This window comes from Eumetopias jubatus, unplaced genomic scaffold (genome assembly GCF_037043125.1).
Source record: "Eumetopias jubatus isolate StellerSeaLion01/CBP00866 unplaced genomic scaffold, mEumJub1_p1.0 scaffold_5, whole genome shotgun sequence".
Lineage (NCBI taxonomy): Eukaryota > Metazoa > Chordata > Mammalia > Carnivora > Otariidae > Eumetopias > Eumetopias jubatus.
In genome coordinates this window covers 35,680,878-35,702,196 of record NW_028274811.1, presented here as the reverse complement: position 1 = coordinate 35,702,196, position 21,319 = coordinate 35,680,878, and the positions used below count along the sequence as shown (strand labels likewise).

The 21,319-nt window shown below is 40.5% G+C and overlaps 1 protein-coding gene across 12 annotated transcripts in view; it reads right to left on the bottom strand.

Annotated features, from left to right (window-relative positions):
- ARHGAP26 (Rho GTPase activating protein 26) overlaps nt 1-21,319 on the bottom strand; it is a 452,567-nt gene that overhangs the window by 179,417 nt on the left and 251,831 nt on the right. For all 12 annotated transcript variants that reach the window (XR_015768163.1, XR_015768164.1, XR_015768165.1 and 9 more), the window contains 2 exons: nt 12,815-12,880; nt 8,174-8,248 (listed from right to left, as the gene is read on the bottom strand). Coding sequence is in view for 9 of the 12 variants with exons in the window: in XM_088023297.1 (XP_087879423.1) it covers nt 8,174-8,248; nt 12,815-12,880 (141 nt within the window). In the remaining 3 variants the exon portion in view is untranslated. The remainder of the gene's footprint in view (nt 1-8,173; nt 8,249-12,814; nt 12,881-21,319) is intronic.

Sequence of the window (21,319 nt, the reverse complement as noted above, 5' to 3'; positions counted from 1 at the left end):
CTTTGGTGTTGGTTGTGATCTCTCCTCTTTCATTCATGATTTTGTTGATTTGGGTCATTTCTCTTTTCTTTTTGATAAGTCTGGCCAGGGGTTTATCAATCTTGTTAATTCTTTCAAAGAACCAGCTCCTAGTTTTGTTGATCTATTCTACTGTTCTTTTGGTTTCTATTCCATTGATTTCTGCTCTGATCTTGATTATTTCTCTTCTCCTGCTGGGTTTAGGCTTTATTTGCTGTTCTTTCTCCAGCTCCTTTAGGTGTAGGGTTAGGTTGTGTACTTGAGACCTTTCTTGTTTCTTGAGAAAGGCTTGTATTGCTATATACTTTCCTCTCAGGACTGCCTTTGCTGTATCCCAAAGATTTTGAACAGTTGTATTTTCATTTTCATGGGTTTCCATGAATTTCTTTAATTTTTCTTTAATTTCCTGGTTGACCCATTCATTCTTTAGTAGGATGCTCTTTAGCTTCCATGTATATGAGTTCTTTCTGACTTTCCTCTTGTGATTGCGTTCTAGTTTCAAAGCACTCTGGTCTGAAAATATGCAGGAAATAATCCCAATCTTTTGGTACCGATTGAGACCTGATTTGTGACCTAGGATGTGATCTATTCTGGAGAATGTTCCATGGGCACTAGAGAAGAGTGCGTATTCTGTTGTTTTGGGACAGAATGTTCTGAATATATCTGTGAAGTCCATTTGGTCCAGTATGTCATTTAAAGTCTTTATTTCCTTGTTGATCTTTTGCTTAGATGATCTGTCCATCTCAGTCAGGGGGGTGTTAAAGTCCCCCACTATTATTGTATTGTTGTCAATGTGTTTCTTTGCTTTTGTTATTTAATTGCCTTATATAATTGGCTGCTCCCATGTTAGGGGCATAGGTATTTACAATTGTTAGATCTTCTTGTTGGATAGACCCTTTAAGTAGGATAGAGTGTCCTTCCTCATCTCTTATTACAGTCTTTGTTTTAAAATCTAATTTGTCTGATATAAGGATTGCCACCCCAGCTTTCTTTTGGTGTCCATTAGCATGGTAAATGGTTTTCCACCCCCTCACTTTCAATCTGGGGGTGTCTTTGGGTCTAAAATGAGTCTCTTGCAGACAGCATATCGATGGGTCTTGTTTTTTTATCCAATCTGATAGCCTATGTCTTTTGATTGGGGCATTTGGCCCATTTATATTCAGGGTAACTATTGATAGATATGAATTTAGTACCATTGTATTGTCTATAAGGTGACTGTTACTGTATATTGTCTGTGTTCCTTTCTGGTCTATGTTGCTTTCAGGCTCTCTCTTTGCTTAGAGGACCCCTTTCAGTATTTCTTGTAGAGCTGGTTTTGTGTTTGCAAATTCCTTTAGTTTTTGTTTGTCCTGGAAGCTTTTTATCTCTCCTTCTATTTTCAATGACAGCCTAGCTGGACACAGCATTCTTGGCTGCATATTTTTCTCATTTAGTGCTCTGAATATATCATGTCAGTCCTTTCTGGCCTGCCAGGTCTCTGTGGATAGGTCTGTTGCCAATCTAATGTTTCTACCATTGTAGGTTACATATCTCTTCTCCTGAGCTGCTTTCAGGATTTCTCTTTGTCTCTGAGACTCGTAAGTTTTACTATTAGATGTCAATATTTTTATTGATTTTGAGAGGTGTTCTCTGTGCCTTCTGGATTTTGATGGCTGTTTCCTTTCCCAAATTAGGGAAGTTCTCTGCTATTATTTGCTCCAATATACCTTTGGCCCCTCTCTGTCTTTCTTCTTCTTCTGGGATCCCAATTATTCTAATGTTGTTCCGTCTTATAGTATCACTAATCTCTCGAATTCTGTCCTCATGATCCAGTAGTTGTTTCTCTCTCTTTTTCTCAGCTTCTTTATTCTCCATCATTTGGTCTTCTATATCGCTGATTCTCTCTTCTGCCTCATTTATCCTAGCAGTTAGAGCACCTATTTTTGATTGCACCTCATTAATAGCCTTTTTGATTTCAACTTGGTTAGATTTTAGTTCTTTTATTTCTCCAGAAAGGGTTTCTCTAATAACTTCCACACTGTTTTCAAGCCCAGCTAGTATCTTTAAAATCATGATTCTGAACTCTAGGTCCAACATCGTACTAATGTCCGTATTGAGTAGGTCCCTGGCAGTTGGTACTGCCTCTTGTTCTTTTTGTTGAGGTGATTTTTTCTGTCTTGTCATTTTGTCCAGAGGAGAATAGATGAATGAGAGAACAAAATGCTAACAGGGCACCAACGTCCCCAGAAAATATACTCTAAACAAATCATAAAAGACCTGAAACTGGGGGAAAAGAAAGGGAAAGAAAGAAAAAAGAAGGAAAAATAAAGAAAAAAAGATAAAAACAAAGAAAAACAGAAGAAAACTAAACAAAAAAACAGAATATGATCAAATATGATCAGACTAGTGCATAGATCAGTGCCACAAACTAGATTTTGGGCGTATTTTGGTCTGTTAGAAGAAAGTGCCTTCCAAAATTTTAAAGAAAGAAAAACTTATATATGTACAAAAATAAGGGTTAATACGATGAAGGGATAGAATATGACTGTAAAGATGAAAATTATAAAAGATTTTATAAAAGGAATTGATAAGAAGTTGTTTGAAAAAAGAAAGAAGAGGATTTAAAAAAAAAAAAGAAAAAAAAAGGTAGTGAATGTGATCAGGCAGGAGACTAGAACAAAGCAATACGGTAGAGATTTAGGGTATATTTTGATCTGTTAGAAGAAACTGTATCTCAAAATTTTAAAGAGAGAACAACTTATATATATATGCCAAAAATAAGGGTAACTACTATGAAGGGATAGAATATGACTCTAAAAATGAAAAATAAAAATGTTTTTTAAAAAAGGGATTGATAAGATGTTGGTTGAAAAAGGGAAAAAGGAAAATTAAAAAAAAAAAGACAGTTAAAAAAAATTAACTTTGAAAGATTAAAGAATCATGGTAAAAAAGCCATGAATTCTATGTGCAGTATTCCCCTAGCGCTGGAGTTCTGCCGTTCTCATTGATCAGTAAACTTGGTCTTGGCTGGCGGTTCTTGCTGATCTTCTGGGGGAGGGGCCTGTTGCCGTGGTTCCCAAATGTCTTTCCTGGAGGCGGAATTGCCCCGCCCTTGCCGGGTCCAGGCTAAGTCATCTGCTCAGGTTTGCTCTCGGGAACTTTTGTTCCCTGAAAGCTTTCCGATGGGCTTTGGAGGATGAGAGTGAAAATGGTGGCCTCCCAATCTCCGCCCCAGAGGAGTCGAGAACTCGGGGGCCCCACTCCTCAGTGCACCCCCAGAGAAAAGCAGTCACTCCCATCTCCCCAGTCTCCGGCTGCACTCTGTGTTCACCTGGCCTGTGACCCAGTGTTTCTATCTCTGGCGCACAACCCTGTGTGGAGTCTCCAAACCAGCAGATCCCTGCGGTGCGCTCCCGCACACTCCTCCTGGGGGAGAAAGGGGAGTCTCCCTGGATCTGCCGCTTGTTGGGTCCCTGCTGGAGGAGCAGTGGCCTGACTGTGCCGTGGATTATGGTTTATGGCAACCCTGAGCTGAGAGCCTGCGCCTCGGCTAGGTCTCTGCAGCCAGCTTCCCTGCTCCAATACCTGGGAACTCTGCCATACTCAGGCACCCCCGGTCTTTCTGTGACCCCGAGGGTCCTGAGACCACACTGTCCCAGAGAGGGTTCCACCCCCCGCTTAGCCACTGGAGCAACGTCCCTCAGCGGAGCCAACTTCTAAAAGTTCTCATTTTGTGCTCTGCAGCTCTATCAGTTGCCAGAAGTGGTGGACAGAGGCCCCCTCCCCTGCCGTCTATCCTCCCGAATACTGCCTCGGATTCACTTCTCCCCACGTCCTACCCTCCAGAAAGTGGTCGCTTTTCTGTTCAGAGAGTTGTTACTATTCTTTTCTTCGATCTCCTGTTGAGTTCGTAGGTGTTCAGAATGGTTTGATCCCTATCTAGCTGAATTCCTGGGACCAGAGGAAATCCAGGTCTCCTGCTTCTCCGCCATCTTGCTCCGCCCTCTCCCCATTCTCCATTTCTGATAAGATCTTGCACTGTGGTCATCTTTCAGCTCTGATTGAGCCTCAGTTTGGATTCTAGTCTATCTGTAACATTCTCCTGGTAGAGGCAGCTGGCCTTGTGACTTTCAGCTGCTGGTTATTAGTTTTTCATGACATTTCTCAGATATTCATGATTATTTTGTTTGCCCCCAGGAAAACTGAGGAAGAGAACAGGACAAATATTTTGTTTGAGAGCCACTAAGAGAAGTGATAAAAACAAGATCCTTTCACACCACTCTTTGCTTAGCACAACTGAGCTAAACTGGTTCTTTTTTCTGGCAAACCCATCCAAAATGTCCTATTTCTTTTCACTAGTATCACCTTACATAATAATCTGTCATCTTTGAAATCTCTTTGTCCCATATCCAGTAGGTTACAAAGTCCTGTTGTTCATTTTGAGCCTTTTTTCCCTAATATCAGAGCATCTACTTGGTCCAGCCCTCGTTTGGCTATATGCTGCTTAATTATTGCAACTATCTTCTTCCTCTGTGTCTCTCCATATCAAATACAGGCTCCCCATTGCTGCCAGTACTACCCTCCTAAGACTACAGTCTGATCTTGTTAAACCTGTGTTGGACATACTTTCTTTTTTTTTTAAATCTACCCAGCAGCCATTATTTCAGGAAAGCATTCTCCAACATTCTTTTAATAATTCTGCTCAGTCCACAGGCTTCTATGGACTAACCCCCTCCCTATTCCACTTTGCCACACCTCCCAATATCACCAGAGATAAGCAAGGGATCAAGGCCATCCAGATCCATCTGCTGTAGGTCATGTGACTGCCCTGAGACTGAGAAATGACTCATGTGAATGGCCCCATGCTGACCAATCAAAGTCCTCCATGAACTGTAAAGAAAGATACTCTCAGGTCGACTGGGTAGCTCAGTTGGTTAAGCGACTGCCTTTGACTCAGGTCATGATACCAGGGTCCTGGGATCGAGCCCCGCATTAAGCTCCCAGGTTGATGGGGGACCTGCTTCTCCCTCCCCCTCTGCCGCTCCCACTGCTTATGCTCTCCTGCTCTCTGTCAAATAAAATCTTAAAAAAAAAAAGAAAAAAGAAAGATACTCTCTACTCAGTGATGTAAGATTCACAAACCGCTGAGGCTGAACAACGTGGGACATTCCCACAAAGAAAACAGCTGATATAAAGACAAGCAGAGATCACAGATAATGAGAAGCCAGAAGAAAGGAGTGGGAAAGACTCCAGCAAAGGTAAAGAGGTCATTGGAGCCACCACATCCTGCTATGCTTCTGCCATCTTGGACTGAGCAGTTGTGTGAGCAAATTAATGCCTTTTATTTTTCCTTTAAAGTGTTCTGAATTGTCTTCTTGACACTGTGTGTGCAAAAGAGCCCTCACACATACAGCATCACTACTTAGATACTTTTTTGGGGGTGGCAAGGGGCAGAGGGAGAGGGACAGAGAGAATCTTAAGTAGGTTTCATGCTGGGCATGACACAGGGCTCAATCTCACAGCCCTGAGATCATGGTCTGAGCCGAATCAAGAGTCAGAAACTTAACCAACTGCGCCACCCAGGTGCCCCACTACTTAAAAACCTTTAATAGAGTCTTTTTTTTTCCTGTAGGAAATAAAACTCTCACAAACTTCTTAGCACAATATTCAAGTTCTTTGACAAAAGGGACCATCTTAGCATTTCAGTTTTAACTCTCCTGATCCAGCCTCAAGCACTTTCAAATATTAAAATAATATTAAGTTAGTACCCTCTACTATAGCCACCACTGACCCTAGCTTCTGCCCTTCATGCTACTTACTGCTCATTTCCTTAATCTGAATTATTCTCCTATTCTTTCCTTCAATACTCAATCTTCCAAATATGGCTTGTAATAGGTGCCAGTATCATATTTTACATCACGATTCTCATGCATGTATATTTCCCCCTATCAGACTCTGCAGACAAGGACTGAATCTTTCTGAAGTTTCAGCTCTAGCACCTGACAATCTGCTATAAGAAGCACACACTCCACACGTTTGCAACTCGGATCAGAAATGAAAGACTGAGGGTTGATACCTGTTAGAATCTTAATTCTTCTTTACATTACAATTTCTCAAAAATTCACCATGTCACTGTACAACCCAGTAATCAAACTTATGGGCAGTTATCCCAGAGAAACAAATTTATGTTCACATTTAAAACCTGTACAGAACTATTTACAGCAGCTTTATTCCTAATTTACCCATATTGGAAAAAACCCAGATGTCCCCCAACAGGTGAATGGTTAAACAAACTGTGTATATCAATACAATGCAATACTACTCAGCAATAAAAAAGAACAAAGTATTGATACAACAACTAGAAAATATCTCAAGGGAATTATGCTGAATGAAAAAAAAAAGCGAATCTAAAAAGATTACATATGATTCCCCTGAGATAATCTTGAAATGACAAAATTAAAGAAATGCGCAAGAGATCAAGAGTCGGCAGGGGTAAGGGAAGTAGGTGAGAGGTTAAGCAGATGGATGGAGCCATAAGAGGGCATCGCAAGGCATCCTTGTAGTGATGACACTGTCCTGAATCTTGACTGCATTAATATCCTGGTGGTGACATCTTACTACAGTGTAGCAAGATGTTACTATTGGAGGACAGTGGGTAAAGGTACATATAACTCTGTTTTATTTCTTAGAACTGCATATAAATGTAAAATTATCTCAAAATAAAAGTAGATTATGCTAAGTGAAGTAAATCAAGCAGAGAAAGACAATTATCATATGGTTTCACTCACATGTGGAACATAAGCAATAGCACAGAGGACCATAGGGGAAGGGAGGGAGATCTGAAGGGAGAGAAATCAGAGAGGGAGACAAACCATGAGAGACTATGGACCCTGGGAAACAAACCGAGGGTTTCAGAGGGGAGGGGGGTGGGGGAGGGGGTAGCAGGGTGATGGGTATTAAGGAGGGCACGTGTTGTGATGAGCACTGGGTGTTATACCTAATTAATGAATCACTGAACACTACATCAAAAACTAATGATGTACTATACAGTGGCTAACTGAACATAAAAACAGAAACAAAACAAAAACTAGCCACACTGCAAATCTGAACCAAGAACCAGATTCTCAGTGCAAGAAGACCTCACAAATAATCATACTTTCAAACAAAATATCTTACTGTAACTGGCAACAGAATAGGGTTTTGCCAACAAGAAGCAACGAGCTCTCTAGAAAAAGGGACAGGTAAGAGTCATTCTGGACAACATGAGAGAGGAGATTTCTTTACATACGAAAACTATGTTCAGAAACTGGATGGCAAAAAAAAAAGACAAATATTAACAAGAGAAGTATCCCTGCCCAGACAATGAGCAGGGACCCTAAGTGATAGTCCATCTCTACAAGTGCCCGGCTGGGCTTCCATGGGGATGAGTAACAGCCACTGATACGTGAAATCTGATCTGTTTGCCATTTAAATCCATGTGACTCACTGAAGCTGGCTGCATTCACATCTAAAAATATAGGAAATCTGCTGCCTAAGCAAATTGGCTCATTGACGCATGGGGTTTTGATTCAAACACTACACATTTGGAGATGGTGGTTTTATATTTATGTCAGCTAGCTGTAAGGGAGGTTCTGCTCCTCAAATGCCAGAGTCTAGGTAGAAATCTAGATGCAAAGAGGATCACAAGAATTATCTGCTTATATACATGTTATCTGGCAGTCACGTGACACCTTTTTGGTAACAGGGAACATAAGATCTGAGGTGCTTTGCAGGCTAGAAGGATGCCCTTCCTTGGGCATTGGGTGTGCCCCACTAAATGCCTGTCTCCAAAGACGACAGTGGAGTCATAAGCTATAAACGACAGAGTAGGGTGTGGTGGTCACATGAGTGACTGCACGCCACTTGGACTGGCAGTGGCTGAGTCTACAAACACAGGGTGTGGTGCTTTGGCCCTGCCATTTTTTTTGTTTGTTTTGTCCAGTCCCACTAAGTATCTCTTCCAGTAATGCCTACAGCCCTAACAACTGGTGAGTGGGGCAGCTGATTTCTGGGTGTTCCCTCTTGGACACCCAATTCCTTCCCAAGAGGCTGTTCATATTCATGGAACCAGTAACTTTTCAGAGGTGCCCCCTTGAGCCCACTGGGACCTGCCTGGCACAGCCACTGCTGCACTCACCCATCAGGACACTGAGTAGCTTCTGCACTCTGGAATTGACCCCCACGATTCGGTAGAGCCCTTGCTCATTGATCCCTGAGAAGAGAAACAGTGATGATTTAATTAGAGGCATGTCAGAACACAAGTTAAGCCAACCCAGCCATATGCACTTTTTCATTTTCTCGGTCCTTCTAAAACCCATTCTAATTAAAGTCCCCTGTCACTCAACTCTGCTCTTAGCGAAGGAGTGGGATTTGGTGCAGCTGTCTAGGATTTCACGGGTGTGCTGCACACTTCAGCCCTTGTGTTAGTTCAGTTCAGTCAACAGAGGGGAAAGAAACCTTCCTCTTCTCTTGCCAAACGCAGCATCTGAAGAGTTTTGAAAGATGCCAAATATATACTTTTAAATATGCTACATTTAACCAATTTTTAAATTTAAAAAGCCAAAACTGATGTGATAGAAATTTCATGCTGTAGAAAAGAAAAAATGCTTTATAATCTATTTTCAAATACAGAATAAAAATACAGAGGTGTGAGAGCATTTTTAATTTTGGACAATGTTCACCAAGACTGAGAAATTAGGAAATCCATTTATTTGTCATGTGAACATTCTTTATGAAGAAAAAGGAGAATTACCTTCATTCAACCCAAGTAAATGTGCAGTTGAACTAGAAGGGGATTACCTAAAAACACCCAAAGAACCAAAACTAAGCCACCTCAGTGCTTTGTTCATTTGAGTGCAAGGATTGGATCACCGCTATACCATTTACAAAAGGGGACCATTTAGACCAAGTGACTGAAGAAGTGATTTTTCTGTTTAGCCCTAGGCCCATCATACCCCACACCTTTCAACTAACTGGTCGCCTGCTTCCCATCTTATTCCCCTGATGTCCCTTTTCCAACCAGTATCCAAAACGAACTTCTTGAAGTATGTATCAGTTCAAATCCTCTCTCTACTCAAAACTTTCCAATGGCTTCCCATGGCATTTAGACCATAATCAAAATTTACTGTGGCCCACAAGGCCCTGCAGGATTAAGCACAGGCCCACTTCTGCATCATCAACCACTTTCACTCTGCTCCAGCTACACTGGTCTTCCTGTTTCTCCCACACATCAAGCTTGCGCACCCAAATCACAGCCTCTGCACAGCTGTTTCCTCCACCTGGAACATGCTTCTCCCAGATCTTTTTATCATTCAGGTCTCAACAGAAATGCAACCTCTTCAACCTAAAGCATCCCATGACCAACACTACTGGCTGGTCCCCTACCCTCTTTTCTTTGTAGCAAGTAACAATACGTGAAATTATCTTTCTTTTTTGGTTTCTTGTTTGTCATTCTCCCCACAACTATGACATAAACTCTATGTACAGTGATTCTGTCTTCTTTACCATTATAGGCCCCGTACTTAGGTCAGTATACAATACATGACACAATGAATAAAACACTGAGTTATACTCCTTCAGGGCCACTACTTTGAGACCAAAACAAAATTTCCTGGAAGAAATTTGGGAAAAGGCTGATTCTACAGTGTCTCCAACCAGGCCCATGTAGAATTAAGGAATAAAAAGAAGTGGTCTAGAATGATAGGATTTTATAGCTAAAAAAGACCTGTAAAAGCACGTACATCAGCCTGCATGGCTCAGCGGCTAGGAGACTGTGATCTAAAACTAAGGGATGGGCCCCAAGCTACTTAACGGCAGAACCATTACTCAGTAACGTGGTGGCTTAAAGGGCTTGTCCCTTCTCAAGTGTCTCTACTTCTGTCCTTGACCTTTCCTGGAACTGGATACAACCCTGTCTCCTGCTAGACGATGATTAACGAACTCCAGAAAATATGGGATGTCTGTTCACCTCTGGTCACCACAAACAATTATATACATACATGCATTCCAGTAGGAAAATAATCACTTCTTTCAAGTATTTATGCTAAAATGGCATTTAACTCACACTGTCCTCTTTTCCTTTTTGTGTCAAATGAAAACTTTCTTACAAGTGAGAACATACCATTCTCATCTTTATTTTAGAGCAGGAGGGGAGAAAGAGGCAGAGGCTAGGACACCAAATCGATGGTGACCCTGTTCTTCCTCTACTACTTATTATGTATATTTTCTGGCTTTATATCATAAAAAGCTGTCCTCCTGAGCCACTGGTCTGCGTTTATCACAGGCTCTGTGAAGCGTTTTTTTTTTTTTTAAAGATTTTATTTATTTATTCGAGAGAGAGAGAATGAGAGATAGAGAGCACGAGAGGGAAGAGGGTCAGAGGGAGAAGCAGACTCCCTGCTGAGCAGGGAGCCCGATGCGGGACTCGATTCCAGGACTCCAGGATCATGACCTGAGCAGAAGGCAGTCGCTTAACCAACTGAGCCACCCAGGCGCCCTCTGTGAAGCGTTTTAAATGATTACATTTCCCTATTGGTTTGGCTGCTGAGAACTCAAAGAGGTGGCCCACCTCAGGCAAGTGGATGAATTTCACAGTGGAGGGGAGGGGATTTTTTGTTTTGAACTTACTTTTGGCGGCCTTTTTATTATGCCTCTACTTTTGTTAACCCTGTACCTCTTATTCCTAATTCTTTTCTCTTAGAATGACAGAAAATTAAAACACCTGTTGAAAAACTGCCTTAGTAACAGTTTGAAAATTCAGAAATTGCCATTAAGGCAAGTAGATAAACCAAAGGAAGACAGTAAGAAGAGTGGGGAGCTCTGCTGACGACATGATGGTACCTGAACATATATGGATCTCCCTTTCCCCCCACCACCCCCAGAATGCATTCATACTGTGCAGGCTGTTCCGTAACTTTCATTTTTCACTTAATATGTAATAAGGAAAGCTTGGCATGTCAATAAATGTATTTCCCTGCAGTTTTAGCGATTCACGGCTTTTTACCGCATGGATGTACAACTAGTGATTCAACCAGTTTTTGAAACATTTGACCAGTTTCTGTTTTTTACTTTAACATCATTGTGTAAACAGCTTTGTGGCTCAACCTGCCTGTGTCCTTATTTCCTCCAGATCAATTCCCAGAAATCTCACCTATTTCTACTTTATATTCTCTGGCTGTATTTCACTTCTCTTTGCAAGCTGCCTTAACTCTTTATTGAAGGAAGGTATAGCAGAAATAAGCAAACATTTAAAAAATCTTAGAACACATTCAAATAACTACTTTGGAAAGAACACTTTCTGACTGGGTAGGAGGAGTGGCTCATACAGTTAAGATTTTTTTCATCCCCTTTACTCAATGCTTTATACTTTATAAAGATATTTATATTTTATACTTATAATGTAATAATTATAATAGAACTCTTACTAGTTACGGATCCTGCTTTAAAAGATAAAACTTCTTTCAATCAAGTGAAAAAGACTAATGGGTTGAGAGGCTGTGGAATAGTAAGACTCACATCTTTAACAATGGTTCAAACCAAATTCACAGCAAAGTTAGTTAACAGCTTTTCTCAGGAGTATCATAGATCAGAGTACTCAAAGCTCCCAACTGCCAGAACTGAGACTCTCCTTTGGGTCGACATCGAAGGATGGGAAGGAGACCACTGGGATGAATTAGCTTCCCTGATTCTTCAAGTCCTGCTCCCACAGCCCCAGGAAGGGTCAATGTCCAAGAGGCAGGGCCTGGCTACAGCACTGCTACAGGAAACCAGGGGCCTGACCCCTTCTACCCACCTGGATAGTCACCAGGGACTGGCTTTTCATAGCACGGTTCTTAACCTGGCATCCACAGACCCCAGGAGTGCACTAGAGAATTCAGAGTGTCAATGAACTTAGGCAGGAAAACAATTACGCCTTTACTTTCATGACCCTGTCACTGAATTTAAACATTTCCTTCCATTATGATATAAGCAATAAATCACAGTGTTAGCAATACCTGTGACTTGCTCAGAAATCAGTTATTTTCATAACACACTGCGACTTTTATAGACATCTTGAAATATCAGGACAGCTGACCCTTGATCAACACAGGTTTGAAATACACAGGTCTACTTACACATGGATTTTTTTTCAATAAACACACTACAGTACAATCAATGTGCTTTATGATCTTTTAATATTTTCTTTTCTCTAGCTTACTTTATTGTAGTATTACAGTATATAATACATGTTACAGATAAAATATGTATTAATTAATTGCCTATGTTATTGGTAAGTCTTCTGGTCAACAGAAAGCTGTTAGTAGTTGTTTGTGGGGGAATCAAAAATTATATGCAGATTTTCAACTGCACGGGAGGGTAGGGGGTCGGCACCCCGAACTTCCACATTATTCAAGGGTCAACTGCATTTCCAAATTATGCCAGTTATCAGACCTGTGTCTATTACTTATTATTTAAAGTGGTAACAAAGAAACACATATACTATTACATCACAACTAGGTCTTCCAATATTTTAACTGAATTCCAGTAACTAGACTCCTTATTATCCTATGTATTTGACACGTATGTCTTTAAAACATTCTACTAATCAGCCAAAGAGGTTGATGACACCAAATCGATTGAGGGCCCCTGCTTCAGAGCAACACAACCTGTAGAAACACACTAATAATGGCACTTGGGGAGTTAATGAGTCACTTAAAATCGGGAAACAGGTAGCAGGTCTGACACCTCACCAGATGTGTGACCTTCACTGAGAACAATGTCATCTGTTGAACGACTTTACCTCTGGTTTCCACAGCGTGGATGCATTTCCTGATTATGCTGAAGCCAATGCTGTCCAACTGTGCAGCTGAAAGAGGAAGAGAGGGGCAGTCAAGTTGCTGGCCATGCATACCAACCTCAGACAAGGTCTGACAGACCCAGGATCAATCAGTCCCATGGTTTGGCCACAGATAAAAATGATCAAAAAAAAAAAAAAAATCAGCAGGCATTCACTGAGAGATTACCATATGCCAGGTCCACTTCTAAGTGCTTTGTTTATATTATCTCATTTAATTCTCATGGTCACTCAGCAAAGTTATCCTCTATTTACAGTTGAGGACACTGCAGCATAGTGATATGCGCTTTGCCAAAGGAATAAGTAGGCATCCTTTAAATCACTTGTTCTGTTATTGTCAGGAACTATTGGACTAACTGCTTCCTGGCCTCCCTCAAAAAGCATAAATTAAGTGGCACAATAAATGTTAGATAAATGCTTTACACAGATTATCTCAGTTAATCCTCGTAAATCCGCTAGGCTGATACTAGCATTAGCTCCATATTATAGATGAAACAACTGAGATTTGGCAAAGCTAAATGGCTTGATCAAAGCTGCAGAGCTAATAGGTGGGAGACTCACTCAGAGCCTGTGAAGACCTAACTGCCTTAAATATGACCTTGAATTAAAGAGAGAAGTCGAATCCTGCTCAGGTGATTAGAAAAGAAGGAAAAAATGGCAAAAGGAAAAGTGACCTAAAGGAAAATAAAAGCAGCCTAGAACAAAGAAGTTACCTGATGAATAAGCACAAGGCAGTAGAGCCATCCTGTGTGCAATCTGTCAGCAAGTAGTAAGAGTTTTCCACCTGCTACAAACCCCACTAATGTGACTCAGAAAATTAACAATCAAATAGCAGCAACCTTTTCCACAGCTCAGAACCAACTTCCAACCTGGCAGTGAGGCTGGGAACCCACCAAGATTCATCTCCATGTTTGGATTACCCAGTGAGAAGATGTGGATGGTAACTGTTAAGAATGGGTTCACCTTTTGAGTACCTTGGGACATCAGGGCAAGACATTCTATAAATTCATGGATCACAGAGGAGAAGAGAATGGTAGAAAGTAGGAAGGGAAGTATTTTTAAACAATTTGTCATCATCCTGGGCAAGAAATAAACTTGTAAAATATGAGAACTATTGAACTCATTCTTTGATCTAATCCAAACAGAACCTTTCTCAAAAAAATTTTTTTAAGTTTTTAATTTTAATTCCGGTGTAGTTAACATATAGTATGATATTAGTTTCAGGTGTACAATGTAGTGATTCAACACTTCCACACATTAGCTAGTGCTCATCACAAGTGCACTCCTTAATCCCCATCACCTATTCAACCCATCCCCCCACCCACCTCCCCTTTGGTAACCATCAACGTGTTCTCTATAGTTATGAGCTTGTTTTTTTGGTTTGTCTTTCCTTTTCTTTCCTTTGCTCTTTTGCTATGTTTCTTAAATTCTACATGAGTGAAACCATATGCTATTTGTCTTTCTCTGACTTATATGCCTTAGCATTATACTCTCTAGTTCCATCCACGTTCCTGTAAATGTCAAGATTTCATTCCCTTTTTAATGGCCAAATAATATTCCATTGTATGTATGTATGCATGCATATATATATATATACATACATACATATATATATATATATATATATATATATACACACACACACATATGCGCCACATCTTTACCCATTCCTCTATCAATGGACACTTGGCTGCCTCCATAATTTGGCTACTATAAATATTGTTTCAATAAACATGGGGGTGCACCTTGCTCTAATTCTTTATGTATACAAGTGAACTTACATCCAATGAAGATAAAGATCCTTAAGAAAATCACTGCATTCCTCAAACTAAAAAGGAATGATTTATTAAAAATTCTCTTCTCAAAGGAAATAAAATAACTCTTATTCTTACCGACATACTTTTCATTTACTGATACTTATTTTAAACACATTTGGTCTCTAGGATAGTCAGTAAAGTACCAGAGAAGGAGGAAAACAGTATTTCTCTTCCTGGAGACTACCTGCTATACAAACCACCGCTCTTACTCTCTTAAAGTTGTAAGGAGTCTACTAACTTACTCTCATGCTTTTTCTAGTATAAACCAAGTATTTACTCTGCAAATCATGCAGTACAGAGCTTTCTGACTCAAAGCTGCCAAGTCAGATTGAAATCAGTCTTCCAAATGAAACTCAATCAACTCATGCCATAGACTTTTCCCAAATTTAATAACAAACAGTGATACACAGGCTAAACACCTGTTAAAATCTAGGCAAAGATTATTTAAAATAAGAGTTTTATTGAGATATAATTCACATACCATAACATTCACCCATTTAAAGCTCAAAATTCATTGGTTTCTAGTATACTTACAAAGTTATGAATCAGGCACCATTATTTGATTCCATAACATTTTCATTCTCTTCCACATAAAACTTCATACACGTTAGCAGTCACACCCTATTTCCTGCCTTCTATCAGTTCCTAAAAATCAGTCATCTGTTTTCTGTCTCTATAGATTTGCCCATTCTAGGCAAGTAATATAAACGGAATCATATAATACAAGGTCTTTTACGTCTAGCTTCTTTCACTTGGTATAATGTTTCCTAGAGTCATGTATGTTGCAGCATCAATACATAATTCCCTTTTATGACTATATTCTATTGTCTGGATATATCACATGTAATTTGTCCATTCACTGTTGTTTCTACTTTCTGGTTATGAAATGCTGCTAGGAACATCTCTGTGCAAGTCTTTGTGTGGACATATATTTTCACTTCAGTTTATACCTACAAGTGGAATAGCTGGATTACATGGTAACTGTGTGCTGAACGTTTTGAGGAACTGCCAAACTACTTTCTAAAGCAGTGCACCATTGTGCCTTACCACCAGCGATGTATGAGGGTTCCAACTTCTCCGCATCCTCACTGATATCTGTTATTGTCTTTTTTATTATAGCTTTCTTAGTGGGCGTGAAGTGGTATCTCATTGTGGTTTTGATTTGCATTTCCCTAGTGACTAATGATGTGGGGCATCTTTTCATGTGCAGGGGAGGATATTCATTCCTTTATACAGTAATCAGAACAGAGCCTACTGGAAACTATTTGTCAGAAGGGAAACTAGTTTTTGTTCTTTAGGAGGTTTCCAAAACGTTCATAACTATGATTCAATAGTCAGTTGAAGCCTTTTAGTTCTTCTTTTGAGAGGTGATCAACGGAATTTATGCACAGGGATGATAGCTGAAAAAGTTCAGGAGGAAAAGAACCACCATTTTGCACCATCCTCTGGAGCACTGCTGAGACTGATTCCAAGCTTGGATGCTTTAAGAGTACGTTTGCGGCATGATCTTGTTCTACACATTGATCAATATCTATCTTGGACAAAAAGTATTTTGCTTCCTTTACCCCATAAACAGTGGCAAAAGTTTTGGAAGGTTGAAATAACCTGGCAGCTGACAGTGACAATGCCAGTAACCAAAAGATACCTGCTCATAAAGCCATCGGCATAACTAGCAGAAGTAAGGACAGAGCTAGAGATAGACCTGCAAGGCCAAGTGAGTCCTTGAATGCAAGAAGCAAGATCCTTTCCTAGGTAAGTAATAGCTAATGGAAAAGAATGCAATGGAACCTTCCAAGTATATCCAGAAAAAATCAAATTCTACTAACCTACACTAATTACCATTACTTCTTTTAGAAATTAACAAAGCAAACTGCCCCCCTCCCCAAATCTCTTAGCAATTCTCCGTTGGTTTTCCCAACATTATTAAGTTCTTTCATTTGTTTTAAACCTGCTAACTCCTTTTCTTGAAATAAATCTTACACAGACATTACACACAAAGGCCTTACACATTACACATGTAACATAGTATTAGTATATATTAGTCGTCTTGAGTTCAAAAGTATAACACATTTACATATTACCAAGTCAAAGGGAGTTCAAGGTAACTCCCTGTCAACCTCTAGTTGTTCAAGTAGCATTCTGATGATAATTATTACAGTTTTGTAGGCAGATAACACTGTATTAAGAAATGAAATTCATATCAAACAACAGTTCCCAACAAGGAACTCATGATATAGAGTTTCACAATCATTGCTCTAAGTCTCTAAACTGAAACCGGTACAATTATTACATTGCCTGCTGCCCTGGGACATCCCTGTTTGTCCCTGTGTCTCTAAGGCTATGCCACCCACAAGCACGCATGTACACACACGCATGTGCGTCTGCGTGCTCACACACACGCATACACATGAAGTTTGACTTCTATTCTGAACTTGAATTCCCTGCTGATGTCACGATTAGGTTACTAATGATTAACAACTGCTTTATTATTTAACACGCACAGAGTACTACTAATGTAATAGCTATTATAGTGCATACATAACTAGAGATCATTAGTTCTGATCTCTGCCCAGCAGGTACATAATCTAAGTTAATTGAGATCGCCTCTGCTGAAAAGCAAGATCCCACTAAAAGGTTTAGAACATGATCACCACTGAACAGAGTTTGTTAATGACAGAAAAAGTCTGAGCAGACTGCCAGATGGAAGCGGCTGTCCTTAATCCCCTGAAGCAGGTGATTCAGCTCTTTTACTGGGCCAAGGCTCAGAAAAGGTCAGGGATTTATTTGCAATTTCTCTATCCTTATAATCTCCAGGAATAATCTCTCATTAAATATCTACTAGGCTTGCATTATTCCCTTAATTTGACTTGCAATGAGTTGTTGCAGGACCTGTAGCTCCTAGGCCTGCCATCCACTGTCTTGCAGCTAAGGCCCGAAATGGCTTCTCTTCCTCCCTCAGCCTCAACTTCAACTCTGCCCAGGATTCTGCACCAGGCAGCCCAAACAGCTTTCATATGATGACTGTCAACAGAGCTCACACCAAATACCCAGGTTAACCTGCCAAGTTAGAAATCTATCACCGTCTTAATTTTCATTTCAACTTTCAAAGCCTTGTTTGTCTCCTTTTAGAAGAAGGTCACACACGCCTATTTTCTCAAAGTTCTATGGAGAACACAAAAACACCGAGAGTTGGGTTGATGTTCAGTCAGCTCGGAGGATCTTAGGGCAGAAGAGGGAAGAGGATGCTTGGCAGACCACCGGGTATTATGCCTAGGGTACGAACTCCAAGAGCAGAGAGGCAAGTTAAATCCAGGAACAAACAGTTTTACTGCAAAGGTCTTGAAACAACAACATAGTATATAAGGCTCAATCCAATGATGTTCTTGCCTTAAAAGAGGAGGCTTGCCTAAAAAGAGGTGGCTAGATGGAGAGACATGCTCTGCAGCTTCTTGCACCAAATGCTACCTCACCTGGGATGTTTTCCCTGGCCCTTTCCACCTTAAAAGAAAATGAAGTGTGTAGGTGGTACAAAACCTTTCGCACTTCCCCTCTTTCTCACCTGCATATCCAAATTATCACCAGGTCCCTCAATTTCGTCTAGTTCTCTCCATCTTCACCACCACCATCCTGGTCCTGGCCTCCGTCGTCTGTTACCAGGACTGCTGAGATGACCACCTAACTGGTGTCCTCATATGTCCTATGGCTCCTCCAGTCTATCTTCCACATTGCAGCCCCCGTGACCTGGACGAAACCAGACCGCGTGCCCTCCCTGTTTAAAATCTCTCAATGGCACCCCACTCTTCTCAGGAAGATAACCCAAATCCTTCACAGGTTTCCCATAACCCTGCATGGTCTAGTCCAGCCTGCCTCATCTCACACTACCCCTCCAGACCTAAGCATCCTACCATAGTGGCTTTCAGAGCATCCAACTGACCACACTTTCTCTCCAGCCTTTGCACATACTGTGGATTTCACTTGGAAGCCCCCTGGCCAAAGCAACTGCAAATCCTCAGGTCTCCCCTCAAGTGTCAATTCCTCAAAAATGCCCTCCTGATCTCTCCACCTGGTTCACGTCCTCACTGAAACTTGGATATAGCACTATCAACTTCTTCTTCAGAGTATGTAACATAATTGCAAGTTTACATTTATTTCTGTGATGTTGCCTACCAAACCAGATTTGCATTCATGAAAGCAATGATACATATATATCTTTACTCATTGTTTTATTCAATACTCCATCTCTGCCTTTCACTACTATGTTGACCATTACGTATGATGGGGAGGGTCACTAAGGGGATATGTGGTGTAGTAAAAACGACCTTTCAAATTCCAATTGTTATAAACCCTAAGAAAGAAGATGAGTTATTTAAGCTCTAGTGCCTAGATTTTTCATCTTTTGGGAAGATATAAATGTTAAATAAAGATATGAGTGGCCTGACCTACCTACTTTCTTCCTGTATCAATACAAAGAGGTATCACCACCTAGCAATACAGCCCCAAGAATAAGTTAAAAAGAAGGGAAAAACAAAAGGTGTGCCAGCCAAGACATGAAACAGAGAAGATAAAACCAAGTTCTGGTTTTCCTGGACACTTATAGAAATCCTTTGCTTTTCCATCAAGGCATTATCATCACCAAACTGTATGTGGACATGAAGCTGTGGCTGGTGAAAGCGGAAGGTATGGGGGTTCTTTCCATATCATACTATCTAGGCCATCTATACAATCAGACAGGCCTGAGGTCAAGGAAAGCCCCAGAAAATAAGAGCATTCTCCCCTAGAACTGTGTGCTACACGAGAGACCTCATTCTGCAGGTCCAGGAGCCCCTTTACTAAAAATCACTGACCTGCTCTTGCCCTACACCAGTCTTTAGTACTCAAAACATCAAGAAATTTGGCAATAAGTGGCCAAATCACTAATTCTGAATGGAAGGGACCTTTCCATATCACAGGTTGACTGATGGACATATAGCATGTGAAAACAACTCTCTGGGATACACCCCGAAGTTACCCCATACACGCATCCTGGGAATTCTAACAGAGCTCAGAAGACAAATCCTTTTCCAAAAGAGAGGAACTAATCTCCTGCTTTAGTTTCAACACACATTAGAACACATTACCCATTTTCTTAAAGGTGGTATTCAACAGGTTTTTCCTAGCCTAAAAACCTTTCCCCATGAATCTTACTCAACTTTCCTTTGATCAAAAAAAAATCTTTCAAGTTTTTTACAGGAGAAATGGAATTTGCTGGAAGTGCTGGATGTTTGCATAAAAATAAGAGAACCGAAAGGTAAAGGAAGTTACTGCCCCAGTTTTAATGTGGATGGATACAGGAGATTGTCTGGAATGACTATGAGCAGACCACCATTTCATGGACATCTCCAGAGGCACGTTCTCACCTCAGAAATTTACTCAATTTCCCGATGTGCTTTGCTCTTTAAAGTCTGGCTTACCTCGCTCATTCTGAATTTAATCAATTTCAACACTATTAAAAGCCATGAAGAGAAACACCCACATTGAATTAAATACCAAATCCATCTGGAGAATAGATTTGGTATTTCCAACTGGCTCACACACTCGGAGGGGCTCACGTCCTTTCTCCTAATCATGTGAAGACCCAGAGTTGCCAGGCCTTCGTGGCTGTGGCCCCTGGGAAACAATCTTCATGGTGGCAACTCTTAAAAACTTCCAGTGGCGCTGGGAAGTTGGCCAATTGCTTCTTAATTATTCAGGTGTGAATTCCCTATTTTGGGGATTACCAACAGCCAGTTTTTAATCTCAGTTCAGCTCCCCAAGACCCCGTACCCTGTTCTACTCTGTCCTATACTCTGCTCCTCAGCTTTATACATTTAGGGAGTGTGAACTAACTTTAATATTAACTGAAGTCACACAAACAGAAGTGGTATGTACTGGAAAGAGAATGATAAACTTTCAAGCCAGACAGACCTGGATTAAATTCTGGTCTCTGCCACCTCTGACTGGTATGATCATAGGAGAGGTGCTTCACCTCTGACACTTACCTTCCTCTTCTATAGAGTGGGGAGAACTCACCTAGGTGTTGCAAGGGTCAAAGGAAATGTATACTGACTTATTTGGTATTTCAATAAATGGTCATTAGCAATATTAGCAACATTTGAATCAAACTTTCCAGTTGATAAAACATTTTCTATTTTTTTGAAAGATTTTATTTATTTATTTGGCACAGAGAGAGAGATAGTAAGAGCAGGAACATGAGCAGGGGGGCAGCAGAAGAGCGAAAATCAGGCTTTCCATGGAGCAGGGAGCCCAATGCGGGGCTCGATCCCAGGACCCTGGGATCATGACCTGAGCTGAAGGCAGAAGCTTAATGACTGAGCCACCCAGGCACCCCTATTTTATTTTAATTAAATTCAATTAGCCAACATATAGTACATCATTATTTTCAGATGTAGATAAAACATTTTTCATACCCAAGTTCATATTACCCTACAATAATCCCATGGGGTAAATACTGTTACTGTTCTTACTTATAACTTCTTGCTACATTTCCCCACTAATGAGCTCAGTAAGACATTACTGTGTATAGAATATATTAAAATACTATAGCTTAATTGATTTTCCCACTGTATCTGATAAGTCTTTATGATGAGAAAAGCCA